We start from the raw sequence: 21,509 nt of genomic DNA, 5'->3' as shown, positions 1-21,509 counted from the left end.
TAACTTTTAAATGTCTACTCGGAGGTACAACCTGAAACAAAGAACCCTCATCAGTTGCAGGGAGCCGTGTGCCCATAAAGGAGCAGCTTACCTTTTTCACTTACACTCTCACTTTCAATCTCAACGTCATCGCAACTTGTGTATTCGGGTGTGGAAGCCAGCTCCTCCTCCGAGCTGCTCAGGGACACCTGGCGCGTCTTACCCCCCTTCTTGGATTTGTGAGGCTTTGGGGGCGGCGGCCTCACGGACTCCGACTGGTCGGAGCTGAGAGAATCGTTCCTGAGCATCGTCTCCATCTTCTCCCGTTTCGTCTTCCTGACCGCGGAGCTGGGGTCCAAGTGGTGCTGCTTCCTCAGGGAGTCTGCACGCCGCAGGTCCTGCCTGTCGGTGGGTATGGGGCTCCTCCGGGGGGTGGGAGGGCTATGGTTGGTGGTCCTTTGTGGATAGGAACCTGGCCCCTGCGCCTCTCGAGTTCTTTCCATGGAATAGGATCGCTGATTTTCCATGGCAGCTCTACGCTCCGACACAGATCTTGGCCTTGATGGCCGCTCCATCCTTAGCATGGAAATCCTGGAATCTTCCAGTTCGGCATTGGCCAGGGAAACATCGCTGTGTCGTCTCTCGTGCCGTGCTCTGGACACTTCGGCATGAATACGCATTTGTTCTTCGTAGGGCTGTGGCTTGACGGGGTAACGGGCCAAGTTGGGATCGCTGCGGTAGCGGGCCTGGTACTCCTCCTCTCTCCTCTGTCTCTCATATTCGTCTCTGCTTTCCACGTCCTCGTCCTCGACGATGTACTCTTTGGAATGCCTGTGACTCCTCCTGTTGGGGTCCCTGTAATTTATGTGATCAGATTCTTCGTAAAACTGGGGTTCGCGCTGGGACCGCCTGTCAGCATAATCTGATGGAGATCTGGGCATTGCGCTATCTGAAGCAGCATACTGTGAATATTCCTCTCTTTCTTCCCTTTGGTCGTACCTTCTGTTCTGATCTCTGGACACGGATGGACTTCTTTTCCTAAGTAATCAAAGGGAAGAAACGATGAGAAGAGCAACGTTTAAGTAATTCTACACTTTACTGATTCACAGAGAGGGTGATGGATAAATTCAAATGGTTCTTTTGCTCCTGTTTTAAATTTCATTTCAAAGTCATGCCAAAACCAAAGTTTTACTTATATTCATTCTATTTAGTTCAAATAGGAAATTTAAAAGGTACTTTTGGTGTGGTTATTAAGACACTGATACACTACATATGAAATATACTTATTCAGAACTTAGGTAACCAACAAATTCTGCTGCTGTAAAACAGCCTTTATTCTAATTTCCTTCCCTGGCTCCAGCTTCAGCTACCTCCCAATTGTTATTCAGAAACTTTAAAAAAATTCCATCTTCCCTTCTCTCCATTCTCACACCTTGGTATGAAAGTTACTTAAAAAAATAATGATGGGGGAATAAGGACACATATGTAATACCACAATCAATAAAGAAATTTTAAAAAATAACAATGAAGTCAAACTGACTTGGCTCAAGAATTGAATACTTTCTAACTAAAGCTAAGTGTTGGTCGCTAAGTGAAATAAGCCAGTCAGAGAAAGACAAGTATTATATGATCTCACCCATATGTGGAATCTAGTGAACAACATAAACTGACAAACAAAATAGATCCAGAGACACAGAAACATGGGACAGACTGACGATGCTCAGAGGGAAGGCGGGCATAGGGGGTGGGGCGGGGGGGAGATTAACCAAAGAACTTACACGCATACATGCATCACCCATGGGCACAGACAAGAGGGTGGTGAAGGCCTCGCAGGGGAGAGTGGGGTGGAGGGGGTCAATGGAGAAAAAAGGGGGACATCTGTAATACTTTCAACAATAAAGATAAACTTCTTTTAAAATCATTTTTCATTCATCTACCTATGTAAATCGCTTCTAGCATCAGTTCCTCTAAGTCCTCCTCATATCATCCTAGCTCCAACCCTTCCTTTCTGCTCTGACTTGAAATAAGCAATTTAAATAAGGACCGACAATAATGACTTACTCACCACAAAACCCCTGAAGTCGGAAAGGACTGCTATTCTTATTCCATTCATTAAGGACGATAGGCCAGCTCCATGACATTTCTCAAGGGTCACATCTGACCCCTCCTATTCCTTACAGCCTCAGAGGAAGATACTATAAATTGTATCTGCCCCTCTAACACTGATACAGCCAGATGGACCTTGCAGTCACACTCAGTGTTAATACTTTTTGTCAACAAAATATACCCTTCTCTGGCACGAACTCAGAAAATGTCAACGACTGGCCATGAGAAGCAATGAAACTGGGATGCTGAATGTGACAGAAGAGGTTTAGAAGAACTGCTGTGAAAATTGTGTCAGAAGACATGAACAGGATAATGAAATAGTGGGATCACTTGAATTTATGGGATCGCTTGAATTTAAAGATGACCAATGTGAGAGAGCACAGTTGTGAATTTCTTAGACAATATTTTTTGACCCAAAAGCAAGAACAGAGAAAAGATACATGTGGAATGATGTAACCCAGCAACAGCATCCCTGTCCTGTAAAGTCTCCTCTGTGTCCCTGGCTCCCTTTTCCCCCATATCTGCAATACAGTTTGTCAATGTATCAATTAGGGTTCATTAAGGAAAACAGAAGTCACTCTAGGTTTTCCAAGTAGGAAAGGTTTTAATCTAGGAATCAGAAGCTACAAAACTGGTATCTCATTGTAGTTCTGATTTGCATTTCCTTAACAGCTAGTGAAGTTGAGCATCTTTTCATATATCTATTGGTCACTTGCATGTCTTCTTGGGAGAAGTATGTTTGGGGTCCTCTGCCCATTTTTTAAAATATGTTTTTATTGATTTCAGAAAGTGGAAGGGAGAGAGAGGGATAGAAACACTAATGATGAGAGAGAATCATTGATGGGCTGTCTCCTGCACGCTCTCCACTGGGGATCGAGCCTGCAACCCGGACATGTGCCCTGACCAGGAATCCAACGGTAATCTCCTGGTTCATGGGTCAACCCCTGAGCCACACTGGCCAGACAAGAGGCTAAATTATTTTAAAACTCTCCAATTTCTTAGGAACTATGATATTATGATATTGATACCACAACTTCATCAAGTTAATATGCCTAAATGAAAGATTAAAGCATCGCAAAAAAAAATACTGATATACTCCTGTCAAGATGAATATATTTAGCATATTCATATCTCACTAACTGGCTAGTTATATCTATAGACTTTACTAAAATACTGAGATAAATGAGAATTTCTCTGAAGAAATTGAAAGCATCAGTTCCTTCTCAAACTGACCATCTAACCTCCATTAGATGCAGAGTTCATGCTAAGAATTCAAATACATTTTGGTATGTAAAAAAATATGTAATTTTTTCCAATCTAAGTTAATAAACATAGACTGTCTCTAGAAATGTAAAAGTCATTCATAAGCCTTACTTAATATCAATAAATTGATACTGTTCCAAGAGTAAAATTCTAGTGTTTCTCAGATTTACATGGCACATGAGAAAATAATTTTTTAAATTTTATTTAGAGGTTGCTTGATTAAATAAATTCTACTTTGTGTAAAATTCAATATGAGCTAAATAAGAAATTATGTAGCTATACATAAACATATGAATGAAGTAAAAATTTTCAGAAAATGTTAAAGGAAATTCAACATAATAGTGACTTTCTTCCTCACTGAACTTCCCTGGGTAATCTTATGCCTTTCTATCCAAGATTACCAATAATACCTCTAAAATGTTGGGCTTCATGAGGACTGGCAACCTGTATCTAAGGAGGCTGAAACATTCGAAGTGCTCAACCACTGAATTAGAGAACACATGTTGAATTAGAGAACTGATTAATTAATTCTCCCTTAAACTATCTCTACTTTTCATGGCTTGTTCTTTTTTTCTATATTGAAACCCACTGATTGCTAAAATAGTTTAGTTATTTCCTTTCCCTTTTGTGCCCTGGCAGTAAACAGCACCTCAAGTGAAAGGAAAGAACTACTTTTATTAGTAGTGTAACTCTATAGTATGTTAACTAGAGGCCCGGTGCACGAAATTTGTGCACAGGAGTGGGGGTGTCCCCTCAGCCCAGCCTGTACCCTCTCCAATCTGGGACCCCTTAAGCAATGTCTGACCGCCCGTTAAGTTGGACATCTCACAATCCAGGACTGCTGGCTCCCAACCGCTCACCTGCCTCTGCCTGATTGCTCCTAACCGCTTCTGCCTGCCAGCCTGATCACCCCCTAACCCAGCCGTGGGCAAACTACGGCCCGCGGGCCAGATCCGGCTGTTCTATCCGGTTCTCTTGCTCTCCCCTCTGCTCCTTTACTTTGAATTTATATTAGTTCACACAAACACTCCATCCATGCTCTTGTTCCGGCCCTCCGGTCCAGTTTAAGAACCCACTGTGGCCCTCGAGTCAAAAAGTTTGCCCACCCCTGCCCTAACCACTCCCCTGCCAGCCTGATCAATACCTAACTGCTCCCCAGCAGGCCAGATTGCCCCTAACTACCCTCCCCTGCCGGCCTGGTCACCTCTAACTGCCTTCCCCTGCAGGCCTGCCCCCCCCCAACTGCCCTCCCCTGCTGTCCTGGTCACCCCTAACTGCCCTCCCTGCTGGCCTGATTGCCCACAACTGCCCTCCCCTGCAGCCTGGTCCCCCCCCAACAGTCCTCCCCTGCAGGTCTGCTCCCCCCAACTTCCCTCCCCTGCAGGTCTGCTCCCCCCAACTTCCCTCCCCTGCAGGCCTGGGTCCCCCCAACTTCCCTCTCTTGCTGGCCTGGTCTCCCCCAACTGCCCTCCTCTGCCGGCCTGGTCACCCCCAACTGCCCACACCTGCCCTCCCCTGCGGCAATCGTGTGGTGGCCATCTTGTGTCCACATGGGGCAGCCATCTTTGACCACATGGGGGCAGCCATCTTTTGTCTTGGAGTGATGGTCAATTTGCATATTACTCTTTTATTAGATAGGATTTGGCTCTTGTTGGGCTTCAAAAACCAACTCTTGTTTATAAAATGACTTCTTTGGCAAAATATATTCTGAGTATCAATCACTTTACAACTAAATAGAACAAAACCTCTTTGCAACTTAGGGATGTCTAGTAATATATTTAACATCAAGTAATATATTTAACATCTACTTATAGGACAGAAGTAGAATAAAAAATAAAATACTTCAGTCCCTGAGGAATTAACATGAATTTTTGAAAGTAAGTAGGATATAAATAAAGTATAGTTGAGCCTTTAATAACACAAGGAATATATTCCATTTTATTAATAAATAAGAATATTTACTTAGATAATTCAGTAAAAAGAATATTAACAATTAGTCCTTAGCAAGTCATATACTAGTAAGTGCTTTTTAAAAATAATACCTTCAATAAATTGAATTCAATATTAAATCCAGCAATCACTTTGTTATAGAGATTATGAAATTTGCCTGAAACATGTGAATCATACTGTAGATACTGATTTGTACTGGATTTAAGTAAAAATAGAATAGTGGTCACAATTTCTGAAATTGGAATAACTATTGTCATTGTTACTTAACATGGAATTAGGTTTCTAAAAATATGGTTAAGTTACCTTACAGTATATTAAAGGTATGCTAGAAGTAAGGTAAGATTTTATTCTAAAGAATATTCTTACCAAACAAAGAAGAATCTAATATTAGTTAGTCCAAAATATTAAAATACCCTGTCAAAACAATTTTTAACAACTATATTGTGAATTACTGTATATTCTACTTTGACATATTTTTCAAGAATTGATGAAAATTCAACTACTGTATCTCTAATCTCTAGCTTTGCTACTGGTTTTTATAATCAAGCCTTAGTATTTATTATTTTCAGTTGGAAAGTATTTTATAGGTAAAATAATATAATGATAATTTATAAACTTCCCTAAATAATCATGAAGCATTTAACAGTATTTAATCCATAAATTATAATTCAGAAAAATGGAGCAACTCATCTAAGATATTATATTTCACTTAATCCTTCAAAGACTATGAAAAATTAAGAGGCAGAATCCAAAATTATGCCTTTCTTTAGAATAAAATATATTTGTAGCATTATATAGTGCTTTAATTTTTATGCCTATACATTCTATCAATCCCAATTTCTGACCAATACGGTATCAGTATATATTTATATTCACTTTATATATTTATATTAACCTAATACCTTTTCATCTTCTCTTTATTGAAACCTAGATTGTTAGAATCATTTTCTTTTTCACTATATTATAGTCACCTTAATTGGAACAAGTTTATAGAAAATCTCATATAGAAATATACTATTTCTACTTTAATCAGAAGCATTTCTGTTCATTGTTTATAACTGTTGTAATATGGACTAACCACCAATCTACATATCTCTAAATATTCTGGCTATTTATTCACACTTGACTGGATAGTTTAAGCAGGAAACTACCAATTAGAATCTTTAAAATTCCATGTCTAAAAATTATACTGACTGATGGGAAACTCTAAATGAAAAGATTCTTTCCCAATTAAAGTCACTTTCCCAATTTCCCAAAGGCAGTCTCAATGCATATACTGTACAGTAATTCATTACATTTTTACCATAGTTTCTATTTTAATATTTACAACATTTACATTCCTATGTGGTTTCTGTTGTTATACCACCGGTATATATCAATACTGACCATACATATACTATAAAATAATCAAGTTTCTGAAAATATAATTCAGTAAACATGTAAAAACTTTTATAAGGACAGTGAACGATTAGATGGAAACTTAAGTCTTAATATTCATGTTTTTAACTTTTAAGACCTATGTAATTTTTTAAAATCATAAGAACACTGAAAGTAGAGTGAAGAATTAAAAATTAGTAATTTCTGTAAGTTCAAATTTTATATTATTACAGTTAAGTGCTATGTATATGAAAATGTCTTACTCATAATCTTTATTATAGAGCTCATTTTAAAAATTATCATTTTATAAATGAAAAAATAGAAACGACATTTAAAGAATCAATAATCTGAAAAAAAGACCATCTTTTTTAAAGCTTTCTACCGCATGGATACTACTAAATACACTAAAATGATACCTCATTAATTCAATTGCAAATGCTAACCATCTAGTTTAAACATAACATTGCAATCAAATGGTGAAATTTGAAGCTGTTAAGACACATTAAATCAAGGATTTAAAAGAAGTATACAATCCTGTAAAACATGAAATATATAGGGTCCATTCCTATAAGTCCTACAAAAAGCTTTTAACAAATCAAACCATTAATATTCATTAAAAACCATAAAACAGATGTATCTTTTATTACATATCACAATATTTAACACATTATTACAGTTTTACCTTTTGCTCAACCAATGCACATCTGTCGCGCACGAAGCATCATGTTGACAAAAATGCATGAACACAGGGCTAGGCGGTGCTTTCGCTTAATCCTTCTAGCTCTAGCAAAACCACAGGAGCCATCCTTAATCACATGATGTGAATGTCTCTGTTTGCTTACAATCATTTTATTTCAAAAGCCAATGACTAAAAAGTTACACATAAAACAACATGCATTCACGGATGGAGTCATAAAATCCTCTAGGAACGGGCCTGTTAAGGAAAACATTATTCTTTAATGCTGTTACTATGTGACTGCATATAGCTCCAGGTCAAGTGAGAATGTACCCTGTAAGGAGGATTATGGTACTTAGCTGATTAGTGCCTCACAATACTGAACACCAAATGCATCCCACGTCCAAGGCATTTCTAGACAATATACTCAAAACACACAGACTCAGAAATTTGTAAGCCGTGTTCTCCTATATGAATTATAACATTTTTACAATAACAAAATTCATTGTGTTTGTTATTGATAAGTCTACTACACTGCTTTTCCTATGAAATGTATACTGATAATGAAAGATGATGGTTTAATAGGTCTATTCTAGAACTTCTTTTTAATTATTCAAGAGAATGTTTCCCCAAAGGGGTTATGGGGGGCAGAAAGTAGTAGTTTCTGTAGAAATTTTATAAAAAATGTGTTTCATAAACTAAAACGTTGGTTAGACATTGAGTTTAAATCAAGCTTTGCTTATTCTAATTTATCACTTAACCTCTCAATGCCTCTAATCATTCAAAAAATAAAAACAGAAAAGAAGGTAACACCACAGGTGCCCTTTATACCTAAAGCGAATTATCTAGATGTTACTATTACACTTCTGAAAATTTAATTTAAGTATTCTAATAAACTTAAATAAAACTAAGAAAAGGCCAGTGTGGGAAGCATGGGGAGTTGCAAAAGCACTGCCCTGTTTTCTGGTCTCCTGAATTTCACATGAAACGAGGGTCGATGTGGCAGCACCATTCAACCATTTGCGCAGAATTCAGACAGAATATTTCCAGAATTAAGTAGAGATCTCGGAGAGATTGTGAGAGGTGTGAGGACAAATAAAGGCCTTTCTCCCCTCTGGGATCTCTAAAAACGACTTAGTAGATTCTTGAAGCAGAAATGCAATAAAAATTCAAGATAATTCATTTTCATAGGAATGTTAACCAATAATAAAGTCCAACCATTTACATCCCATAGTTCATAATAAACTGAAACAAAAATCCCACAGAAGATTTTGATTCTTCCAAGCTGGTAAGTCCAGAAGATCTCAGAAACAACATCACAGTATTAGCCAAAACTCACACTACTTGTTTTTCTTATTTGTATTTTACCATGACAAATAAACTCACAAAATATCCAAAATGCTACTCTTAAGTAAACAAGCAAAAGATGTGCTTTCAAAGCATGAATCTTGAAAATATCAACCTCTTCACTCTCCGAAATACTGAATCTCTTTTGAGCTATTTTGTTCATTTGTAAGAGTGATTTGAGAATTTAAGTGGTTGTTTTAAGAGATGGAGAGAAAACTACATTGCTTGACAGAGGGAGAGATGAGGAGTTAAAGAAAAGCTGTTTCTTAGCAACAGAACAGCAAGAATCTTTGAAAAATAGAGCTGCAGCTCTGTCAATTAGCCTGTCACTAACCTGCATGAGAATACAACTCAATCAAATTATTTCAGAGAGTGACAGGTATAAAGAAAGCACTTGCTAAACAAGATTTTTCTTATTAGAGAATTCATGGTAACAAATCAATACAGTACTGTTTGGAGCAATTACCATGACAAAACAAAAAACATACAAAATGTATTTCATTTAAAAGTGGGAATCTTCATTATACCAGTATTTGTGGTAATACATATTTTTCCTATGTATCTCCTCCTATATGTTTATGTGCCAATAAGTACACACATAGCATTATATACATATAATTGATACAAAGCTGAAGAAACTGACATAAATTGTGTCTACATAATCTGCAATTCCTATCCGGCTCAATTAAATCAATTAAAGAAACCCAACATATCTTCCAGAACGTTCTTTCTCAGGCAGAGAAAACAGCACCTGCCATCTGCATGCCAGCATGATAGGTGGGTGCTCCTTAGCTCCCTACACCAATGTCCCACTGCTTCAATGAGGCATCAGTCAGCCCCATTGACTGCGGCGTATTCTCTTCAAGATACACACCCTTGATTCGTTCATACTTCCAGTCCAGTAAAACACTATGAAATGGACTCGTTGGCAGATTGTCTTCAAAAGTGACTGTTTTCAAAAGTGGTATATATATATACACTAATATCTCGAGGTATCACTGTTTTCACTTCATTCCCAGTCTCAGAAAGTCTGCCCCAAACCCTACACACATAAAAACATTAAAACATGATGGGCATTTTAAGAAAGATTTACCGAGGTAGAGAAAATAGCATTGCCCGCCCCCAGAGAGCAAAACTTCCATAAAACACCTCTTTAAGAACCTGTTCCGTTCTTGAAACCTCTTACTAGCGTGTCCCCCACAGTCTTTTTTAAAATTTATCTTTATTGTTGGAAGTATTACAGGTGCCCCTTTTCCTTCTACATTGACGCCCTCCACTCCACCCACCCACCCACCCACCCCCAGGCCTTCACCACACTATTCTCAGTGTCCACGGGTTATGCACATATGCCCATAAATTTTTTGGTTAATCTCTCCCCACCCACATTCACCTTCCCTCTGAGATGCCACAGTCTGTTCCATGCTTCTATGTCTCTGGATCTATTTTGTTCATCAGTTTATTTTGTTCATTAGATTCCACATATGAGTCAGACCACACACTCTTTTATTAAAAAAAATAATAATAACAACAACAATAGTGATGCTTGCTGAAGGAAGGCCCCAAATAAGTAGAACCATAATGTCTGGAAGACACTGGCGGGGCTGAGCTTTGTTACAGAAGGCTGTTAAATTTCACCAAGTGCTTTTAAGACATGATGTTCTCTTTTAAACACCACATTACAAGAGGGAGATCAATGAAAAGGCTTGTTTGAGACACTGAGGATGATGAGATGCCCCGTTTAGACACTGGAGCTAGGACTTCCTTTTGAATGTATCCATGTTTTTTAATATAAATCCCCCCCCCAAAAAAAATTATTCTTTTTTACCACTTTTATAGCAAAGTTTCTTCAGCAGTCTTAAAAATACCTGATAGAAAATAATACCACATTGTGAACTTAACTGCTTAACCTTTAATTTATGCCTATTCTCTAAAAATGTGTTATATAACGAGCTAAAAATAGGTGAATTTTTGGATTACTTAAAGTCTTCTGAATGAAGAAAATAGAAAATGTATTCTGGAAAGAACTGCAAGGAATATCTGTTGTTTGGCCCATTACCATCTGTCTTCCTTCTTTCTTAAAAGAGAAGGGTTGTCTCCTCCGTCCTCAGCTTTGTAGTTTGGATTGAATCGAGGACATCCCTGCATAATAACTACCACAATGACCGAAGCTGGGCCAGCCACGTGACTCTTACAGACATCTGCCTGACGGTGCCGAGGCACAGATTCCCTGTGTTAGGGGTGAGGATTCAGGTGACCTCAGAGCTACTAGAAGTCAATTTAGGGTCATGAGTTGGAGGAATTCTCCCAAAATGGAGCAAAAATCTACTTAGTGACAACTGAAAATAGAAAGAAATTAGGTCCATGTTACATGAAATTCAGGATCAACCCTCACCTGATTCAACATGTACCTCTGGAGTTTTCAATCAGGTAAACCAATAAATTCCCTTTATGTTTTAAGCCGGTTTCAGTTGGGTTTTCTATTCCTTGCACCTGAAGTCTTCTTGACTAACACAGAATCTGTGAGACAGACTTTAAGGTCACAGGAAACTTTCCCATCAGCTGTCACAAGTTCGTGAACTCTGTTTCCACGTACATTGACAAGTAAGAAAGCTGGGACCCTTATGTACTCCATAGTCACCGCTTCTTTAAAGTATTTCCATTTTTTTCCACTAAAAACAGTAATTTTACAAGATCAAAATGTTTTCTGAGATAAAAAAATCACAAGATTACATGTTTAGTATTAAATTTCTACACTAATAAAAGAGAAACATGCAAATTACTGTCACTCCGCTACGCTACCAGCCAATCAGAGTGAGTATGCAAATTAACCTGAAAACATGGCAGCAGCCCCTACACACACCCCCGCCCCCACTGCTCTGGGCCTGTGGGGGTCGGAGAAGTCAGGCGCCAGCGCCTAAGGCTGGCTGAAGCCCAGGAGACGAAGAAGCCACCTGCCCCATGATCCCAGGCTGCAGCCAGCGAGAGAAGTCACCCACACTGCATCTCAGGGAAGACGGAGAAGCCACCCGCCTGCGGTCCAGGCACCAGCACCTGCGGCTGGCTACAGCCAGGTAGATGGAGAAGCCACCCACCCCACAGTCCCGGGCACCAGTACCTGCGGCTGGCTGTGGCCTGGGAGATGGAGAAGCCGCCCACCCCGCGGTCCCGGGAGCCAGCACTTGCAGCTGCAGTCCAGGTGAAGCCACCTGCCCACCATCCCCTGCGGCTGCAGCCGGCCTGGGTGCCTATGGCTGACCAGAGGGAGGGAAGCCCGGATCCCGGGTGCCTGTGGTCGGCTGGAGGAGGGAATCCTGGGTCCCGGATGCGGGGCTGAGGCAGAGGTGGTTAGGGGCAATCAAGCCAGCAGGGGAGCAGTTAGAGACAATCAGGCTGGCAGGCAGAAGAAGTTAGGGGCAATCAGGCAGGTAGGCGAGCGGTTAGGAGCCAGCAGTTCTGGATTGTGAGAGGGATGTCCGACTGCCGCTTATCCCCTGAGGGGTCCCAGATTGGAGAGGGTGCAGGCCAGACTAAGGGACACCCTTCCCCTGACCCCAACCCAACGCCACCCCCGTGCACGAATTTTGTGCACTGGGCCACTAGTCATGTAATAATTATGGCTTGTTCCATTTAAGGCCAGAAAGTGCTAAAAACAAATCAACATGTCTCAAGCAACATCAACACACTGCTTTTTAAAAGTAATTTGCATTAGCCGAGCTGATGTGGCTCGGTGATTGAGCTCATGTGCACCTATGAACCAGGAGGTCAGAGTTTGATTCCTGGTCAGGGCACATCATGCCCAGTTGCAAGCTCAATCCCCAGTAGGGGGCGTGCAGGAGACAGCCAACTGATGATTCTCATTGCTGATGTTTCTCTCTCTCTCTCTCTCTCTCTCTCCCTTCCTCTCTGAAGTCAATAAAAACATATTTTTAAAAAATAAAAGTAATTTGCATTAAACTAGCCCCCACCCTATTTCTGAGCTAATTTGTAAATAGAGAAGATAGATGACCCATGGAATGCCACCTCTATTGCTGATAAAACTGAAATTAGAGAACCGTCCTCTATCTATGTAGAAGTGAGCATCCTATAACCAAGCCTCATAATCATACAGACACTCCTATCCAGGCACAGATAACACTGGACTAAGACTATTTATTTTATATCCTGTCCCTGTAAAACTTAAGGCAAGAACTGGGGAGCAGCCTGTTCCCGAGAGAAAGAGGAAAGAAAAAGAAAATATTACTTATGTTCACTTCCTGGTCCCCAAGGGTAGAGTAGAGCAGGGAGTTCAGGAAAGCCAGGAATGTAATTTCCGTGCAGCTCTCTCCACATGGAGGAAACACAGGAGTAAGGAAGGAGGGTCTCCTATCCAAACCCTAGAACATCGAAGTCTAGAATTGTGTTAAGTTGAAGCAGCGCTAGTGAACACAGGACTTGAGGATTGAGCATTCAAAATAATACTTTGCTTAAACTCTAAATTGGTGGGATTGTAGTAAGGAATTACAGCTTCATAGAATTCATAGAATTGAACCACGACCAAAGGCAAAAGAGAATGTAGCAGACATTATTGGTTGCCTCCTGAATATCCAATCTCTTTCCTTTCTTACAAATAGAATCCTAAATTTATTCAGGGCAACAGTGTGCCCATCCTAAAACACTTTATTTCCCAGGCTGTCTTGTGGTTGGGGGTGGCCATGGGACACAGTTCAGACCAATGAGATTTAGGTAGAAGTTTACCAGGTACAGCTTCCACAAAAACTACTTCTTGCTAATGAAAAGAGATAAACCCAGCTGGCATACACTTTTCATACTTTGCCCGTCCTCCTTTTTGACTGGAATGTGGTCCTGCTGCCTATAACTCAACAGCCTCTTTTAACCGTGACTTTGAAAGACACACACTGCAGGTAGTAGGACAGTAAGCGAACGAAGAGCGCCCATCTCTGTGGACTTCCTTGGGCAGTGGTATCATCCTTGAACTGTCTATCTCCAGATTAGGTTTTACGTGAGAAAAACATACACTCCTTTTTTAAGTCTTTGTGGTTATGAGATACATAATCACATATGTATTGCTATAGATAGCCGAAGGCAATAGTGAGGGCAGAGAGAGACTTGTAACCTGGCTGCTATTTCTATAAAAAATAAACAAGTAAATAAAAGGCCACCATAGGTGAAAAAGGTCTAGAAACAGAAAATACATGCATGTTGAAAAATAAAATATAGCAAAGGGGAGAGTGATTTCAAATGAAAGAAGCAGAACAGTGTAACACGGATTACACTCTTCCTTATCCAGTGGTGCTCCGGAGCCAAGAGGCAGGCTATTGCCAGCATCTATCTCCTCCTAACTCTGTGTTCAGTGATGTCACACTGATGGCTTTAAATCAGTCAGCCATGCTGGAAATATTTACATCATGAATATTTGCAAATGCTACAAATCAGGGCTTTTCCCCCTTTGGAGAAGTGATCCTATATAATAAAAGCCTAATATGCAAAGTGTCTGGTCATCCAGTCAGCCATTCAACCAATCAAAGCGTAATATGCTAATGATATGCTAAGGCCGCTCAACCGCTCACGATGATGTGCACTGACTACCAAGGGGCAGACCCTCCGACCGATAGGTTAGCTTGCTGCTGGGGTCTGGCTGATCAGGACTGAGCGAGACAGACCAGACACGCCCTGGAGCCCTCCTGCAGTCCCTCCCCAGCTAGCCAACCTCCCACATCCCTCCCCGGCCCTGATTCTGCACTGGTGGGGTCCTTCAGCCTGGCCTGTGCCCTCTCGCAACCTGGGACCCCCTTGGGGAATGTTGGAGAGCTGGTTTCGGCCCAATCCCGCAGGCCTGGCCGAGGGACCCCACTGGTGCACAAATTCGTGCACTGGGCCTCTAGTTGTTAAATATTTACCAGCATACAATTGCTTATACCACACTGCTCAGCTAAACTAGAGCCTGAAAAGAATGCAATGATTAGTTAATCAGCTATCACTGACAACTGTAGAGTTAATGTTACTTTCCAAAAGAACTAAAAATAGGAAAACAAAACTCCTCAAGTTTTAATTTAATGACACATGAAAAATCTTTGCAATTCTTTGAATATGGCATTCTACCCCCAGATCCTACACTCTTTTATTTGAGTTGCATGTTGTAACAGAGTTTAAGTGTATTTATAAAATCAGAATGTTTTAGAGCTTTAAAAAACCTTGGTAAGTATGATTTTCAAAGATCCAATGGTCAGTGTAATGACAGCAGGCAGGGAAAGAGGGTGTCAAACTGTGCATTTCAAGTTCCCCAGTGAGTCAGTCACATAGAGAAAATTGAAAGTAGTTACCACTAGATGGCACTATATTATATAACTGAATCTACACTTTGAGGTATCCACAAAAAACTATTCTTGTGTTTTCATTTTTCTAGACTTTTGTGTTCTACAAAATCCCTTTTACATTATTTCATTTATTAGAATAATTTGCATCATAATCCCCTGAAGAAATATTTCAAATGGCATAAAATAAAATACTGAAAACAATTAAGTAGAAATAGAAAATCAGGATCAAACTCAGAAGTGGTAGAAGAGGCCAGAAATGAAAGTTGGGTCAAAATTTAGAAAGGGCTCAGGTACCACGCTAACCATTTTGGATTTATATCCTATAGGCAAAGGGGAGGTCATCAGATTTGTGGTAGCAAGTTAAATCATGCAATAGTCTGCTGACTAACCCAAGGAGCAGGAGGAGCTAGTGCAGTTGTAGGAAGAATAACTGGTTTATTCCAATGATCCTGGTAAGAAATTATGAAGTCTTTAACTAAGGCAGTGGGAGGAAATAAAACGAAATATATTTAGGAGGTTAAATCTGTGAAATTTTCCGACAGAGTAGATATAGGTGCTAAGGAAAAAGAGCAAAACAAAAGTTGACTACTTTTTTTTTTCTTGAAGGACTAAATGACTAAAATGTAGAATACAGGAAAAGGAAAGGGTTTTTAGGAAAATATATGTTCTCTTGTCCAATATATCATACATGATACTGAACGTAAGAATCTGGTTGTGTTTCTCCATCACTGAACAAAAGAGAAGCCAACATGAGCACCTTTGTCTACTTAGATTATATTTCTATAGTGGATATAAGTGCTTCAATACATGTGTGTGATAAAGAATATTGTGAACTATTGCTTTATGGTTATTACTGTTATCATTGTGCTGGTCGTAGTTTAGCTAAACTGAGGACTGACTATATACCAGGTAGTATTCTAGGCATTTTATATGTATCCACTCATTCATCTTTCACAATAAAGTAGGTATTGTTATCACCATCCTCATTTTTCAGATGTGTAATCTGAGTCCAAATGTATTTACCTTGCTTAAATTACACAGCTGGAACATGACAGAGGAGGAATATAAAGCTGCCCTTTCAGCTTTCAGCTTGTGGATGGCCCAGTTATGCTCTGCCCCTGACAAATGTAAACAATTTCACAGAATATCAACACCAGACAAGGACTCTCTGTGACCATTACGGAACAAGGCAAAAGCAATACCACTCCATCATCAAGTCTAAGCAGAGATAAAGGCAAAGAAACTGTGCAACCAAAATGACCGATCATCCCCCTCCCCAGCAGCAAAAGTGATTATTGCTTCTTCTCTAGTAACAACTTAACACTTCCATTCTTCCCACCTCCTAGATAAATATGAAGATACTCAAACTGCCCTGCTTTCTAACAGCATTCAACTCAACACAGATTCCCATTTCTTTCAGTCCTCCCCCAAATTACCTAATACCTACCTAAATCTTATTGCAAGCTTCCCTTCACCCCTTCTTGCTGAGATACTACATAATTTCACAAGGTATGTGAACTCCCTTGTTCTAAAAAAATAATAATAAAACCCAACTTTTGTTTGACTAGAGATGTGCTCCTAGTTGTCTTTGTCTGGAGGACATCACAGTAGGTCTTCAGGCTCCCAGGCTGACGCTCTTAAACACTGTGTGCATGTGAACACTCCTCGTACATGAAAAGTACGTGATACAGGGAAACGGTCAATCTTAGAGCCAATTAAACAGCTGGGGAAACTAACAAGTATAAAACAATGCATTTGGGTTTTTAAAAAAGTAAGTACTTGCAGTTAAGGCCTTAACCTATATGCCTAATTAATTATGATTATACATGGGATGTTATATAGGTTACATCATTTTCTTATGTCTTCTGTCACAATGGAACTGTACTATAGTTATAGCAGCTTATAAAGAATGAAAATCTGATCACCACTTTAACAAAACATAGGCAGAGTAAGTTTTAAATCTAGCTCTGTGATCAGTAGTAGTTGTTAACCTCAGTTTCCTGATCTATTAAGCGGAATAAGAAATGTAATAAAAATTGAGTGTTCAGTGCTTCACACAAGGTGTGGCACACAGTTAGCGCTCAATGACGAAAGGCTTTTGGGCGGATGTTTCTGCTTACTGGGAATGCAGCAACCACACAGTATAAAAAGCAAGTTTCCTTGAACTCTGGAGAAATACTAAATTTAAAAGTATTTTTCAACCATATTTTCCCACATATTTTTCTTTATCCTTATTTACTCCTAATGCACCCTTTCTCTAAGGTCCCAAATGCCTAACAAAAACACCAGCCATTAACATTTATTGAATCCAGACTCTCTGCTAAATAGCATGCCTGGTGATTTACTATACTATCTCTTCTACCGCTCACAAACAACTCCATGAAGAAAGTTCTATTATACTTCGCTTTGCACAAATAAGGAAAGTAAAACTCAGCTCAAGTGAAAGAAAATAAGGGGATGGCAGAGCGCAGTTTGTTTTACTCCCGAACCTGTACTCTTCATTACAACACTCCATGCTTCTGTGTGCAGTTTAGTGAGTTGCCTCAGCTCGCCAGGGAATGAATAGTAAAATGTTACTATTTTTCTCCAATCACTGCATTCAACTGAGTTCTGTTGAATGTACCTTCCCATCCCATAATGACATCTAGAACAGCTCAAGGATAGCCACCTTCAATGATGTCAGTTTGACCCGTAGGAAATACATTGTGGAAGATACTGCTAGGGTCCTTTGATATCAAATTTTCTTTCCCTCTGGGCATACAGAACACTGAACTTCTCATCTCCCTTCCAGTTGGGAGAAGCCAAGAGATCGATCCCGTCCGGCGAGCTCTGAAGGAGAGTCTATCATGGGCCGAGGTGGTGAAAAGCCCATGCCCAAATCTCGCCTCTCTTCCTCCGCCCACAGGCACTGGGCGGTGCAGCCGCAGGATGAAGCGCTGCTGTCGCTGAAACACATGGGAAGCACTGCTCTGGCGAGTCAGTCACCCTTACCCACAGTACCACACGATACCACACTCTACGAGAGCAAGAGTAAACTTTTTTCTAAAGTTCTGTAGGTTAAGCATTGAGACTTTAGAGTTGCTTGTTACTGCTATATAACCTTCCAATTATGAATAACAGACTTACACCGTCACCCCACACATGGAAATGCAGGCTGCTCTAAACATGCATTCCCTAATCGCCACTCTCTTTCGATTATCATTTCCTCTGTTGAAACAGGCACAAGGATGGATAGATCAATAACTCTACCAACTAAATAGACGACTGACCATGGAACAGGACACTATCATCCCCTTGCTGTCACAACCTCCAATCACTGCAAGCAGCTCAAAGACTCCCTTGTGGTGTTGTTTTTACAGAGAATAGAATATTCCTTGCCAATGGGATAGAAAAAGGAGGGGAAGGCCACTGTACTCCCCACTAGGCTCCGGATTCATTAGTCAAGTTGCTCCGGCACCCCTCTTCCCTTTCCCCAGTCCTCTTTCCTGCTATTGAAAGCGAAGATTCCCCGAAAGGTGACAGCTGAGGTAGCTACCAGTTTCTTGCTTTCGAAAGAAGTGTTGGGTCCCAGTTATTGTCAGGACTTCCGTTGAACGATTTTTGTTCACATTAGGCTCCAGTCTCTATTTCTCAAAGCAACAGGAAAAGACACACTCCGCATCCTATTACAATATTCAGAGTCGCATGCCATCCCAACCCGTCATGTGCAGTAGTTAGTTAAGCTTATTCGATGCTGAAAATTTCTTCAAGACACAGTGATCTATTTCAGCTGTTTTTATACAGAACCACTCGGACTGAACCCATTCATACAAATGCACGAATGACAAAAATGCCCTTAGGGAGCTTCTGTTTTGTCTTCTCAATGAAATGGAAGATTCAGACTAAACTGTAAGATCCCCTCTAATTCTACTCTACACGGATCCCATCAGACTGTATACTATGCTGTTGTAAATTAGGACCCCGTAATACTATACACAGTGTTGTAGAATTTTTACCACACTTCCCAGCTAGGGGAAATAAACCAAGGTAACTTCAGCAACTTGTGTCTGACTTAAGGTGAGCCCAGCTATATTCCCTGTGCTAAGATTCTCTTTAACTTAATTCTCCTAATTTTACATTATAATCCAATGCTTTTCTGTGTCCCAACATTAAAACAAGTTGGAAAGCTCACTTTTTCACTTTAGTATTTAAAATTTAAGGAGCTTTTTCCTTTATAAATGAATAAAGGTATATAGGATCCAAATATTACTACCAAAATGGATATCAAATTTTATAAATATGTAACACAAACTTTTAAAAATTTGATTAACATTAACTAATCTATAATAACAAAAATGTAATATGCTAATTAGACCGGAAAGCCACAACCTTCCTGACAAGTTGGGGCTCTGAGGGCCGAGGCAAGCCGCGGCTGCAAAGGGCCAGGCCCCTTGTAAGAATTTCGTGCATAGGGCCTCTAGTAATTAATAAACATAATAATGTAATCAGCAATTTTCATTTGTTCAAGGGTTCCTGAACTTCTTACTATGGATAGGACAGTGGTTGGCAAACTCATTAGTCAGCAGAGCCAAATATCAACAGTACAATGATTGAAATTTCTTTTGAGAACCGAAAACCGACTTCTGCGCATGGGCCACGAAGTTTCAATCGCACTGAACGTGCGCGCCCGCACGTGGTATTTTGTGGAAGAGCCACACTCAAGGGGCCAAAGAGCCGCATGTGGCTTGCGAGCCGCAGTTTGCCGACCCACTGGGATAGAAGTTGGCAATTTTATTTTATTTTTAAATTTTTTTTAAATCTTCACCCAAAGATATGGTTTTGGTTTGTTTTGTTTTTTTAGAGAGAAAGGGAGGGCGGGAGAGGAACATGAATCTGTTGCCTTCCGTAGGTGCCCCAACTGAGGATCGAACCTAGGTATGCGCCATGATCAAGAATCAAACCTGCAGCCTTTTGGTGTATGGGATGATGCTCCAACCAACTGAGCCATCCGGCCAGGGCAGAGGTTTGACAATTTTATAAACTAATATTCTCCTGGCTATTTTGAAATAGAGTCTTAGATTTTTTTGGTTTTCTGGAAACAAACATTATTTATACAAATAATTATATTATTTAGATTTCTCTAATGTACTCTTTGAGAGAGAGAGAGAGAGAGAGAGAGAGAAACACAGATTTGTTGTTCCACTTATTTATGCATTCAGTGGTTGATTCTTGGATGTGCCCTGACCTGGGATCGAACCCAAGCATTGGGACAACACTCCAACCAACGGAGCTAACCAGCCAGGGCTGAAGTTACTCTATATATATATTATTTCAGAGAGGAGGGAGAGGGAGAGAAACATCAATGATGAGAGAGAATCACTGATCGGCTGCCTCCTGCACACCCCACCACTGGGGATCAAGACCACAACCCAGGCATGCCCCCTTGACCAGAATCGAACCCAGGACTCTTCGGTCTGCAGGTCGACGCTCTATCCACTGAGCCAAACTGGCTAGGGCTAAAGTTACTTTTTTAATATTAATATTTTAGTGTATAAAATAATTTCATTAAAAACATAATGTACAGTCTGATCTGAGTAAAAAAAAATGTTACAGGTAAAATATGCCCTTAATGTTAAAAATCAAAATCAGAACGTATAGATTAAAATTGATTGTAAGCAGTGCGCAATAACATAGATCGCTTTTCACTCAATTTTCTTATTCCTTCATACACGTCCTCATTTCCTGCTAGCCAAAAAGGATTGTGCTAGACATGACTGGGATTAAAAATGCTAATAAAATACATCTCTTACCAGTAAGGCTTTCTTAAGGTTACCCAGGCCTAGCCAGAACAATGTCTCAGGCCTGTCTTAGCAGTAACGTACAAACATTTTTGAAGCTCATCTTTAGAAGCTAATCCAATCATCAGTTAAAACTGCATTTGGCTGCAAGTCCCAGGACATCCATCAAAGAGCATTTGACAGGAGAGGTATTTACTGGGCTGGCACAGGAAGCCAGTCCAGGGCTGGTGCGGCACTGAGGATGCCAGCAGAGCACTAGAGCCTCGGGAACGCACTGCTCCACAGTTCTGCGCTCTGGATTCTGCAGCTCGGGCATTTCTGGCAGGTGCCAGGAAGGAAGAACAGAGAAGCCAGAGAGGCTGCACTAGCAAACCACGTTCTCTTTGTCCAGAACTGAGCCACTAGGCTGCCTGACACAGCAATGAAAAAAAATGAGCTTTTCATTTCACAGCTACGATAGCAGAGAAGAATCTATAGTAGAGGAATCGAGTGATACGTGAGAGTCTAGTAGTGGGTACTTGTGAGATCACAGAGAGAGCCTACACCCCTTGTGATCTGTGAACTATTGTGTGTGTTTTTTCAATTAAGTGTAACTCCAAAAATAATAAATACAATAGGGCATAATAATAATTTTACAGTAAAATTAAAAATAGTGAATATTCAGATATCTAGGTAGGAAACTGAGGATCATCATCTACTGTGAAATGAAACTAGAGGCCG

The 21,509-nt window shown here is 40.2% G+C and overlaps 1 protein-coding gene across 37 annotated transcripts in view; it reads right to left on the bottom strand.

The window, feature by feature from the left end:
* Window positions 1-21,509, bottom strand: part of RIMS2 (regulating synaptic membrane exocytosis 2) — a 366,091-nt gene that overhangs the window by 222,019 nt on the left and 122,563 nt on the right. For all 37 annotated transcript variants that reach the window (XM_080646601.1, XM_080646603.1, XM_080646604.1 and 34 more), the window contains one exon: window positions 92-1,017. In XM_080646601.1, the coding sequence (XP_080502727.1) occupies window positions 92-1,017 (926 nt within the window). The remainder of the gene's footprint in view (window positions 1-91; window positions 1,018-21,509) is intronic.

Source organism: Plecotus auritus (genome assembly GCF_963455305.1).
Source record: "Plecotus auritus genome assembly, chromosome: 11".
Classification (NCBI taxonomy): Eukaryota; Metazoa; Chordata; class Mammalia; order Chiroptera; family Vespertilionidae; genus Plecotus; species Plecotus auritus.
The sequence above is the reverse complement of the archived record's forward strand: the minus strand, read 5'-3'. Positions and strand labels throughout refer to the sequence as shown.